The sequence below is a fragment of the Akebia trifoliata genome, chromosome 7 (assembly GCF_017979445.1).
Source record: "Akebia trifoliata isolate Shusen 1 chromosome 7, ASM1797944v1, whole genome shotgun sequence".
In the NCBI taxonomy this organism is placed as follows: domain Eukaryota; kingdom Viridiplantae; phylum Streptophyta; class Magnoliopsida; order Ranunculales; family Lardizabalaceae; genus Akebia; species Akebia trifoliata.
Window position 1 is genome coordinate 25558855 of NC_141381.1, and position 12486 is coordinate 25571340.

At 33.3% G+C, this 12486-nt stretch overlaps 1 protein-coding gene across 4 annotated transcripts; it reads right to left on the reverse strand.

The window, feature by feature from the left end:
* Positions 1-1432: 1432 nt before the first annotated feature.
* On the reverse strand, positions 1433-6306 carry LOC147398570 (UPF0481 protein At3g47200-like). 4 transcript variants are annotated; one of them, XM_086447814.1, is made up of 2 exons: positions 6166-6306; positions 1433-2901 (listed from the first exon to the last, which is right to left on the reverse strand). In XM_086447814.1, the coding sequence occupies exon 2, from the start codon at positions 2884-2886 to the stop codon at positions 1585-1587; it is 1302 nt and encodes a 433-aa protein (XP_086303940.1). In that variant the 5' UTR covers positions 2887-2901; positions 6166-6306; the 3' UTR covers positions 1433-1584. The 4 variants fall into 4 exon arrangements, with proteins under 4 accessions (XP_086303940.1, XP_086303941.1, XP_086303943.1 ...); XM_086447815.1 differs by having other exon boundaries at positions 1433-2894; positions 6166-6292; XM_086447817.1 differs by lacking the exon at positions 6166-6306 and adding an exon at positions 5560-5990 and having other exon boundaries at positions 1433-2894.
* Between the last annotated feature and the right edge of the window lie 6180 nt (positions 6307-12486).

Here is a 12486-nt window from a genome sequence, read left to right on the forward strand (position 1 = left end):
ACAAATAAAATCTCCTTAAGGATCACATAAACTTATTTTGAAGCTTTAGGACCCTAAATGATGACATCCATATAGATTTCTATCAAAGTCTCAAGCTCATAAAAAAAATCCAGCAAATACATACTTCAAGTAGGGGCTCATTATCTTAATTTGTTATTTTCTAGAAATAAACTATAGTCAATTTTCTCAGTATTTTTTATACCTTCATCTACCTTTAAAATCCAAAAATGAATTTCTAATCTCACATCTGGTCAATTATTAGTAATCATCTATAAATGGGAGGGACAAAGTGCCTAACTCCTTCCTTGTCCCTCAACCGAACTCCTTTACTATAGAATTTCTAAGAAGAAATTTGCCCTATCTTTTGGATATGAGAGTCATTACAAGTCAAATAAAAATAGATTTCAAAGCTTTTTTTATGGTGCCCATTCACACATTATTGGAATGATAGCGACTCTTAAACCTGTGTAGATGAACTCAAAACCCTTAAGATTTCGAAACTAACGTATTTACAAGTGTCATAGAGAGAATAATTTATACTTTCACGACCCAACATTAGTGCTACTTTGAGATTAATTAAAAGTTAAAGTTCATACCAGAAATTAGTTTTGATAAATTTTTCAAAATTATGAGTGGCTTCTCAAATTTAAAAAGTTACAACCCACGTTTGTTTATTTTTCTTAAAATACTCAAAAGCATGTGGTAGAAGATTGTTAGGGTGATTTTAATGTTGGGGTCCACATTTCTTTTAGTTCTTGTGGGTCTCATATTTTTAAATGAGTCATCCTCAATTATAAAGTTTTATTTTTTTGGTTACAACCTCTATGTGACCCACGCATGCCTTTCTTGAAAAGGATGGGTTTGTAATTTGTGTAAAATTAGAGGGGTATGACAAAATTGGTGCAATCCGTTGCTTAGGGATCATGGCATTCCACATTGAGCGATTCTACCTAGATCCATGTTCTCTATGATGGGCTGAGAAATACTAGATCAAAACAATTGATTTGTTTATAAAAAGGGTAGTCGTGCCCTTCCTTATGTACGCTAGATTTAATCGCCATCATATTTATTTAGTATAAAAGGAAGTGGCAGTACTTCTTTTTCCACTGTATTGGTTATTCTTTTTCAGGTTAATTGAAGATTGCACAAGGATTGAGCTTTACAGTCATTTCGTCTTCCCGAACGGGCATATCCTTTTACGTTTTGAATTTGTTAATCCTCGTGACCTTTGTTCCTCTAGATCCTGGATTTTTAGTCTGAATTCTTGTTCAAGGGTTTTTAAAACTCCCAACATCATAGACTAACGAACTATTATTTTAGTTTCCAAGCAATGTAATCTACTCCCTTATATAACCAATAGCGATTCCACACACGCACGCACACACGCGCGCACACACACACACACACAAATTTTTGAAACAAACAAGGCTTATATATATAAAGAAAAAACTTATAAAAATAACCAAACGTCTTAGAATATGTAAAGAGAAACAACTAAGAGTTGAATACTACATTACAACAACTGTCATTAATATTACAAGAATTGGGAGTGATGACTTTCGAGGAATGAGAAGAAGGGTGTCTCTAAGGAAGAATGGAGAAAATAGTTTGTAATAAGGTTAGAATTATAATTATGAAGGCAGCAACAACTGAAATGATTGACCAAGGAGTATTGAAATAATTATGCATCAACATTGCACGCCATTTAGGCAAATCAGTTCGGCAATATTTATTAACTCGGTGGTGCAGCCCATCGTAATAAACATCCACATTCATTACCTCTTTTCCAAGCCTATTTACGACACGCGCAACTTCTTCATGGTCCCAGCTGTAGGTCTCCATAATCCCTTTATTTCTAAGTAATCTTACATCCTTGGGAGAGTTAATGAGGATATCCAGAAATCTAACATAAGAATTGATCTGACTCGTATAACCACGACCATATTCCTCCAAGGAAATGAGATTTTGGAGAAGACAACTTGTTGTTTTTCCCAAAAAGAAAGGAGGGATTTCTAACACACCTGTATGTTCATTGAATGTGATGTCCAGTAGTCCACCGTTACCATTGTCCTTCTTCTTGAAATCCACTCCTGCCTCCCAAAGATCTGTGGCAGAATAAGTGTGTCCCCATGTTGGAGAAGTATCGACATCTTTCGATTGATAGGGGGGAAGGAGAAAATTGCGTATCAAGTCCAATATATGTTTGCCATGGATGCCAGATTGTACTTGAAATCTTTTAATTGTAGGTAATATACTTTGAAAGTAACACATTACAAGTTCGTTGAGTGAGCGATTTCCTTCCTTGGAGACCCTAGTTAGGTTGAACAAACGATCCAAGATAAAAATAGGAATCTGATTTTCAAGTAATATGAAATCTTTTTTTAATCTAGGAATCATCCAACTTGTACCTAAGAAAGGGTCTTCTTCGTCCATCTCCAATTCCTCTGCAAATAAGTAAAATCTCTCAAGGATAAAACAACCGTCAAGTAACATCATTTCTATAAATTCTTCAGTATTGAGATTGATTGATTCTGCATAGCAATCACGAGCTTCTTTCTCCATCTCCCTGATGACTTTGACCCATTCCTCCAAATTTGCCGAATTTCGAGAGAGGGAAGAATGCAAATACCACTTTTTATGTTCTTCCATGATTTGTAAGCTTTCTTTTCCACGATGAAAAGGGCCAATAGATACTACTTCAGGTATAAACATCTCTTCTTTTCCTTGTCGATGAATTGGGGAAACTTTATAGATACTTGGATGTTGTGAAGGTTTTGGTTGAATTTTTCTCTTGATCGACTCAGCTAATATTTTGTCAGCATCTTCAATTTCAAAAGAAATATGAATTTCTCCCATTCTTTCATCACTTTCATTGTTGTTTGACATCTTTATCCCTGCTTACTTTAACCAAACATGCCAAAGGTTATTTAAAAATAAATAGTATGGTCAAAAATTCAATTGCATTGTTCAAATATTGATTATGTGAACATCAGAAATACTAGGGGTACACATTAGATTGGGTAAATCCGAAAATCGAACCAATCCGAGCCTTTTGGATTGGATTGGTTTGGGTGCGGATTGTCAAAAAAAAATCTTATTAATTTAGTTCAATTCCAGATTAGGGGTATAATAGAACCGAACCAATCCGAGAATCGAACCAATTTATATATATATATATATATATATATATATATATATATATATATATATATATATATATATATGTATAGATAAAAATCATTTCGTAGTTTTGTTCTTTTATTCTCTCTCTTTCTCTCTCTCAACTATGTTAATGTGTTAGAGGTAACTCATCAAAATCTTTAACTTCATTTCCTCTGTTATTTTACTATCAAAAACTCATGTGTCCCTTTACTTTTACTTACAAGGCAACAAGCAACATTTGATTTCGACTTTGAATAAATAACAATCAACATTTAATTTTAAGAATGACTTTGATTTTCAATCATCTCTTACAAGGTAAGTGTTAAATGATTTTTATTTTTAATTTGTTATGCATGATGCTTTGTTTAATATTTGTTTTGCTTAGTTTTAAGTTTTAACTATTTTAATTTTACCATTGAACATAATAAGTATGAGAACCGATCCGAACTAATTTGAACCAAGATTGATTTGGATTGGTTCGGTTCTAAATATGTAGAACTGATCATGTTTGGATCGATTTCAATTTTGTCAAAATCCGAACCAATCATCAATAGATTCATCATTTAACAAAAATTGCTTAACTTTTTATAAATTTCCATGTTCAATACAATCTAAGAAAATCCATCAATAGTAGGGCTGTCAATTGATCTGATCTGTTCCAAACTTCGGTCCTAGACTGAAGATTTGGATTCCAATGAGGACCCCCGATCAGGTAAGGTTCTATTCCCATAACTTATTGGAACGCGTTAACATCAACCATGTCCGGATCTAATAGGGGCATGTCCAATAAAATGTGAGAATGTATGGAAATTGTATTATATATTTTATTTAAATAATGAAGTTCGTTTATATTGAATGGGTTTGGCTTGATCTGGTCTCGGACCTGATCTAATTGACAGTGTATTGGGTCTGGATCCTATTATTGAGATTAGATATGAGTTCACCAGATCCAATCTCGTCTATTGAAATTTGTCTAAAAAACCATAGCAATTACTAAATTATCAATTTCAATTTCTATGTTACTCCAGCATGACTCATTACTAAATTATCATACCTTTAATAGCAATTAAAATATATCCTTCTCCTAGCTTAAGAATCATAATCACAAGATCATCCATCATGAACCATAATTTAGGACAAAAGAGAGAAGAGAGAGAGGGAGATTAATGGTGTTACACTGTTACTTGTTTTGGATACAAAGTGAGTGTTGTACGCTTGTTTATATTGGTTCTTTAGGATACTGAATAGACAGGATTGACCCTAAACAAGAGCTGAAATGGTAATCTTTTAGGGGTATAGTAGTAAAATCAAATTTAAATATATTTATTATATGCAAATCATATAGCGGGTCAGCCTATTAAAAACGTCACATATGGGTGAGGGACATTATTATATATACATTTTTTTAAATATACAATTGGGCTATATTTTATAAATATTCATTTATTATATGCAAATCATTTGTTTATATTATTGGTTCTCTAGTAAGTATGGATTCCCTCATTAAACCTTACCAATGCATTATAAGATTCAATCTGATATCTTACAAGTTTGGGTTATCAAAGAATCTCAAGAACTTGCTCTCAACAATAGTGTTGTTTTCTTCTTTTTTTTTTTTTTATATAAGTAACAAAATGGTATTAATTGCTTTGGATAGAAAGTGGAAAGTGTTGAACACTTGTTTATATTGGTTCTTTAGGGTATACTGAATAGACGAGATTGACTCTAGGGGTATTATAGTAATATCAAATTTAAATATATTAAGTAGGGTAATATTAATTTTCAAAATCTCATGGGGATGTTACCATATTTCTTTTAGTGGAAAGATAATGGTATGTTGGTCTTTGTGTAATTGCATTATTGTAAATATAAAAAATCTTATGAATATATTTATATAGTATTATTGGCATTAATTATCAAAGTATTTACTATTAAATCTAAAGACTAAAACATCCTTAAAATGTATTATGTATAACATAGCATACCTTCTCTTTCACCAAAAGTCAAAGTCCAAAACAAAAATGATAAATCAATCTCTACCAATACTGTAGTTTGAATTTGTGCATCTATGGAAAAAATGCTCAAGGTACCTCTATCAAATTATATTTCCATGATCGAAGTCCAACATAGTGAATCATCATCCCAGACTCAATCTCAAAGCCAAATCATTTCTAAGCTCGAATTTGACACAATAAATAACGAACTAGATCTATATTACTTTCAAACCCAACATAGAACATATCAAACTTGACCCATATCACCAATTTCTCATGCAGATATTACTAAATTATCATAACTTTAATGGCAACTGAAATACACCCTTCTCCTAGTTTAAGAATCATAATCACAAGATCATCCATCATGAACTATAATTAAGGATAAAAGAGAGATGATTACCTCTGGGCGAATACCGGGGAGAGAGAAAGAGACAGAGATTAATGGTGTTAATTGCTTTGGATGCAAAGTGAAAGTGTAGTACGCTTGTTTATATTGTTTATATTAATTTAGTTTGCTTACAATTTATATCTAGCCAATATAGATCTGATCCAATTGTCATTGGATTGGGTCTGGATCATGTTATTGATATCTGAACAGAGTCCGATCCAATGCTTATTGGATCAGCTTCAGATCTGATCCATTCCTAATTGGATTGGTCCCAAATGCATTCAATGCAATCTGGATTCGATCCATTAACAGTGCTAATTAATAGAATCATTCAGTGAGTGATGTTCGTATGGTGTGTTCTCTGTTATTGATAAACTGCAGTAACTTATTGTATTATTATTCAATTGGATAGAGAGGCATTGCAAACATGGTAACGAAAAACAGTATTTGAACCGGACATCTCAAACATATCGGAAAACTAGTGAGAGATAATTCGGTACTTGGCATGGACTAGACGAGATCTAAAATCGAGTTTTAAAACCATGTTCTAAAGTAAGAATTATAATCACAAGATCATCCATCATGAAGCATAATTTAGGAAAAAAGAGAGATGATTACCTGGCCCAATACAGAGACGAAAAACCCAAAATTTGAAGAGGAAGCAGAGAGAGAGAGAGATTATTACTGTTTATTGCTTTGGATGCAAAGTGAAAAGTATTGTGCAATTATTGAGAGAGAGACAATTGTGCAATCATTTATGTTGATTTTTATGAATACTGAATGGATAAGATTGACCCTAGATAAGAGTTGAAATAAACCAACACTTTCCTAATTAATTTAGCAAGATTTTAAGTCTTATTAAGGGTCGTTTTACTCAAATAGATAATCACGTTGGCAATCCAATATCACAACGCTCTAGATTTCATAGAAAAACTCAATTAAAAAAAAATATCAAAAAAACTTTTGTAATTGATCCTAGGTTTTGAAAATATACAACTACTAAACTTCCACGTTAACTCTGAAATTTAAAATTAAAATCAATGATGGAAACTAAAAAAAAAAATTCAAAGTTTATAAAAATTTGTCATCTATAAACTTAAAGCATCTGATCATGGATTTTGATGCCACAAAATGAGCCCTAACTGTAAAATTAAAAATTAAAATAATATTTTTTTTTAAAATTCTTAAAATTTTGTCTTATACAACATTGAAGCATCCGATCATGATTTGGGATGTCACAAGTTAAGCCCAAGACTCATGGTAAGGATGAAATTTTTTACTTAGAAAGATTAGTCAGACTTAAAATTATAATCGTTTAGGATTAACTTAGTAAGAAGGCTTGCCGTTCAAGAAATCAATGCCCCACCTTTAACTTTTAAGAAGTAAAAATGATCTGACACCAAATTAGAGTGATTATAAAATGCTCCTAATTTGAGTGGTTATACAATGTACCTACTTTTATATTTAAGGAGTAAAAGTGATTTGACACGAAATGTGAGTGGTTGTAAAATGCCCGACCCTAGGGCTAGCTCGAGCACCCGTCATTTACGCGGCAGCCAAAGACCCCGCAAAGATACAAGACTCCCAATTTTTTTTTTTTTTATATATAATAAAAAAATTTGAGCCAAGCATATTTAGGATGGATATCTTCTATTCACTTTAGAATATTTACGGAGGAATTCAATTATTTATTTATTAAAATAGACATTTCTGATTTTAAAATAACCAAAAAATAAAATAGGAGATAAGATTTCCTAAATCCATGCCGAGCATAAGACCCCCCAAAATGTGACTTTAATTGCCTCCCATGTTAGAAAGAGGTAGTTCCAATTTTCAAATAAAAACTAATAAAAAAATATCCAAAATCTCCTATTTCCTAGGATTTCTTAATTAGAGCATAAAACCCCCAAAAATGTTAACGTAATTACCTTGCACCTTGGAAATAGATAGTTCCAACTTCCAAATATAAAATAATAAGACCCTCAAAATCTCTTATTTCCTAGGATTTCTTAATTAGTTTCTACTAGAACAAAATTAAACTTACTGGGAGTGTCGTTGTTGTCAGATAGATTTTCAAATCTTCATCCTTCTTTTGCATACTGAGTATGAGTGGCTCTCCGAGGTATTTCTTAAAGTTCTAGAAAGGTGTTTCACATTCCTCAATCCATTTGAATCCCCTTCCTTTCTTTAACAATTCAAACAGTGGTCAACACCCATCTGACACTCTTGAGTGAATCTGTTCAAATCCCTTATCCTTACAGTCAAAGTTTGCACTTGTCTCAGGTTCTTTGGACTCAGCATGTCAATTAACGAGCAAATTTGGTCCTGATTAGCCTCTATACACCTTTGTGTAATAAATCAAACACCCCAAAAGTATTGTTTTCAAATTGAACTTATACTTAAGAAATTATATTCTAACAAAGTAATATTCAAATAATAAACAATCATTCATTTTCTAGTTGAAAAATATAGGGTTTTACGGTTTGTATAAAAATATAAGGTTTTCGAATACGAAATGAGAGAAAAGGAAGAGACATTGACAAAACAATTGTAGAGGAAGGGGAGGTAAAAAATAAATGAGAGGTAGAAAAGTTAAAAATAAGGGTTTTAGGGTTTGTATAAAGAAATGATAAGTAATAGAAATCAGGATTTTGAGAAAGGTATTTTAGGAATTGTAGACACCCGAATTTGAGCGGGTCCTCGACGCAAAAATGCCAAAATAGTGATAAAAGTTGCATCGGGCCCTCAAAGCCCAAACCCCCCAAAAGCCTTCTCTCAATGATCCAAGCCTACTCCCAAACCCAACACTATGCTACCCAAGCCCAACAATTCTTCTTAAACCCATGAACCCCAAAACCATCTCTCCACACCCAAACCCAACCTAAGCTAAGCCCATCACATAAAACCCAAACTATTCTCCTAAACCCAATCCAACATAAACCCAATTCAATCTAAACCCAATCCATCTTAAACCCAATCATAAGCCCAACTCATAACCTAAGCCCAAACCCAATCCAAACCATCATCATCACATCAAACCAATCACCAAGAGATGACACATGTCATCATCTCCTTCCACCTCCCTCATCTAATCAACTCAACCCATAACCCTACCCTAACCTAACCTATTCCCCATCCTCTCATCATCAACCACCAACATCATAACCCATAACCCTACCCTAACCTAACCTATTCCCCATCCTCTCATCATCAACAACCAACAACTCAACCCATAACCCTACCCTAACCTAACCTATTCCCCATCCTCTCATCATCAACAACCCACAACTCAACCCATACCCTATACACCCTAACCTATCCCTCATTCTTTAACCACCCACATCACAACCCATACCTATCCATCACTTTTCCTTAAAACACTCCCATAAAATCACCTCAACCCATACCTCAACCCATACCTCTCATACTCTTCTCTTTAATCATCTAACCACCATCACCAATCAACTAATCTCTCCATCCCTCCATTTGCCACATGTCATCATCCCTTCAATCCTCTCAAAATCAAATCAATCACCACTCATCTCTCCAAATCAAACACCATACTTCTTCAACCATCTCAACACTCCTTCTCCAAACAACTCCCTTACACCACCACTCCTCCCATCAACCATCACTCATCTCATCCCACCAAACACTCTACCCAAATGGATTTGGGTAAAATCCAAACCATTTGGGTTAAAACACAACCCATTTCCATCATTACAAAAATACCCTCATTCTCATCTCAAATTTCATACCCTTTTCCTCTAAAACCCATGCCATTATCCACCATTCTAAACCCTCACCCTATTATACCCCTAAAATACATCCCAACTTCTATAAAAACCCCTTCATTCTCTTCCTACACAACTAATGAAAAATTAAGAAAAAATCCTCAAAATACTACAACTCTCTACTTTGCTCTCTTCACTACACTCAACTCTCATCTCATCTCAACACTCTACTCTCAACACCTCACTCTCAACTCAATTCAATCTCCTACAACTTCAAGCAAGTCCAAGTCAACTCAAAGGAAGGTCAAAGGAAGTCAAGGAAGGGTCAAGGTGGGTTCAACAAAAGGAACACCCCCTCTACATCCCCTCTTCTACTTTCCCTTTTCCCACACTTTGCACACACCACAATGATTTGAGTCCTTCAAGGGCCCCTTTTTCAATAAGGGTGCCCTCAATGGACTAAATCAATATCAAAGCCCCTCACACTTGAGGGCACACCTCAAACCATTTTCGATTTTATTTTCTTTATTTTAAAAATGACCGGATCCGAGGTTACCACCTATGGTGGGTGGAGTAGGGTGCCTAACACCTTCCCTACTCCATAAATGGACCCCCTTACCTTCGAATCAAAGGTTGGACCATACACCTTATCTTACGAGAGTCAACAAAAATGGCAAAATGACATGAGTTTTCAAAAAATACAAATCCGGGTGACCATTCACACCCCTTTACCAATTTGAATGGTGGCGACTCCAAAACACCCCAAAGTGGAGGGAGGTTTGAAAAATATTCGAAAAGCCGTGTCCACAGGAATAAAAAAAAAATCAGATTTCAAAAGTTTCATCCAGCATCCCTCCATCGTTGATTCAAAACTTCCGAATTTTGTTTATTTAGTCTGAAATTTGAACCAAAATAAATGGAAACAAAACTTCTAAAGTCTGAATTTTCAAGGTGGACCACTTCAATTCAAATTTTAGAACTGTTACCAAACACACACTAAACCTTCTTAAAAGGTAATCTTCTCTTATTAAGTCCATCTCATGCATACACTTTGCACACACCTACTTTAAAAATGATTACAAACAAAAGTGTAAGTCCCTATAGATTTATTATTCAATCTTTAAAGCCAACAAAAATAGTCCAACAATGGACAAAAATTTCATATATAAAATTTGATTCTAATATAGTTTTGTTTAATCCATGAACATCACTTAAGGATCAAACTAACAAATAAAGTTTCCTCGAGAATCACATAAATTTGTTTTGAAGCTTTGGGATCCTAAATGATAAAATCCATATAGATTTTCATCAAAGTTTCAAGCTCAAAAAAAAAAAAAAAAAAAAAAAAAAAAAAAAAAAAACAAACAAACTAGCAAGCACCTACTTCTACTGGGACTTGCTTATCATCTTGATCTGCTATTTTCTATAAATAAACTATAGTAAATTTTCTTAATATTTTTTTATAACTTCTTCTATCTTTAAACCCCAAAATTGAGTTTTTAATGTCACATTTGATCCATTATCGATAACCATCTTTGGATGGGAGGGACAAAGTGCCTAATACATTTCTTGCCCCTCAATCGAACTCCTTTATCATAGATTCTCTAGGAAGACCTTTGCCCTATCCTTTGGATATGAGAGTAACTAAAAGTTAAAGAAAATAGATTTCAAAACATTTCATATGGTGTTTATTCACACATTAATTGAATGGTGGCAACTCCTAAATCCATGTAGATGAGTTCAAAATCCCAAAGATTTCGAAGCTCGCGTAATTACAGGTGTCATAGAGAATAATTTGTACTTTCACGATCTATCATTAGTGCTACTTTGAGATTAATTGAAAGTAAAAGTTCATACCAAAAATTAGTTTTGATAATATGCGTGGCTACTCAACTTTAAAAGGTTACAACCCATGTTTGTTTATTTTTCTTAAAATACTCAAATGCATGAATGAGTCAAGTGGGAGATTGTTGGTTCGATTTTAATATGGTCCACAGTTTCTTTTAGTTCTTGTGGGTCTCATATTTTTAAATGAGTCATCCTCAATTGCAAAGTTTTTTTTTTCGTTACAACCTCTCTACGACCGACGCATGCCTTTTCTAAAAGGATGGGTTTGCAATTTGTGTAAAATAAAAGGGGTATGATAAAATTGGTGCAGTACCAATTGCTTAGCGATCATGGTATTCCACATTGAGCAATTCTACCCGGATCCATGTTCTCTGTGATGGGCTGAGAAATACTAGATCAAACCAATTGATTTGTTTATAAAAAGGGTAGTCCTCCCCTTCCAATGTACGCTAGATTTAATCTCGATCATATTTAGCACAAAAGGAAATGGCAGTACTTCATTTTCCACTGTATTGGTTATTCTTTTTCAGGTTAATTGAAAATTGCACAAGGATTGAGCTTTATTTGGCATCGGATCTTATAGCCACTATACAGTCATTTCGTCTTCCCAAAGAGGCATATTATTTACATTTTGGATTCGTTAATCCTTGTGACCTTTGTTCCTCTAGATCCTGGATTTTTAGTCTTAATTCTTGTTCAAGGGTTTAAAATCCCCAACATCATAGACTAATGAACTATTATTTTACTTTCCAAGCAGTGTAAACAGTAGCGATTCCACATGCACAAACAGACACATTTCTTAATGAAACATGGCTCACTGAAAGTACAAAAATAAACAAATTGAATCATTAAGAAAATTAACAAAATATATTCAATTTCCCCATAAGGGTTCCACATAATCATTAGAAAAAAAAATTTATTGACCAAAATATGCATTCATTAATATATAAAAATAACCAAACATCTTAGAATATGTAAAGAGAAACAACTAAGAGTTGAATATGTAGAAAATATTGAATTTTATTGATAATTCTTGGATGATTCTTACAAAAGCCCTAGTAGGGTATTTATAGACATTACATCAACCAAGATATATGAAACTACATAATATAAATATTCTAGAATATGCCAATTGATATATTCTAAATATCAATATATATTCTAAAATATCCTTCATCACAATCTTCCATTTGTGATGAGATACACTAACAATAATACAGTGTATCTCATGTATCTTAATACAGTGCATCTTATTCTCTAACATCCTCCCGCAATTGCATAGTCCTTTGAAAAAGGAATATGCAATTGATTTTGTTGAATAATTGCTTGATCTCATTAATAGATTTGTTCATTGATT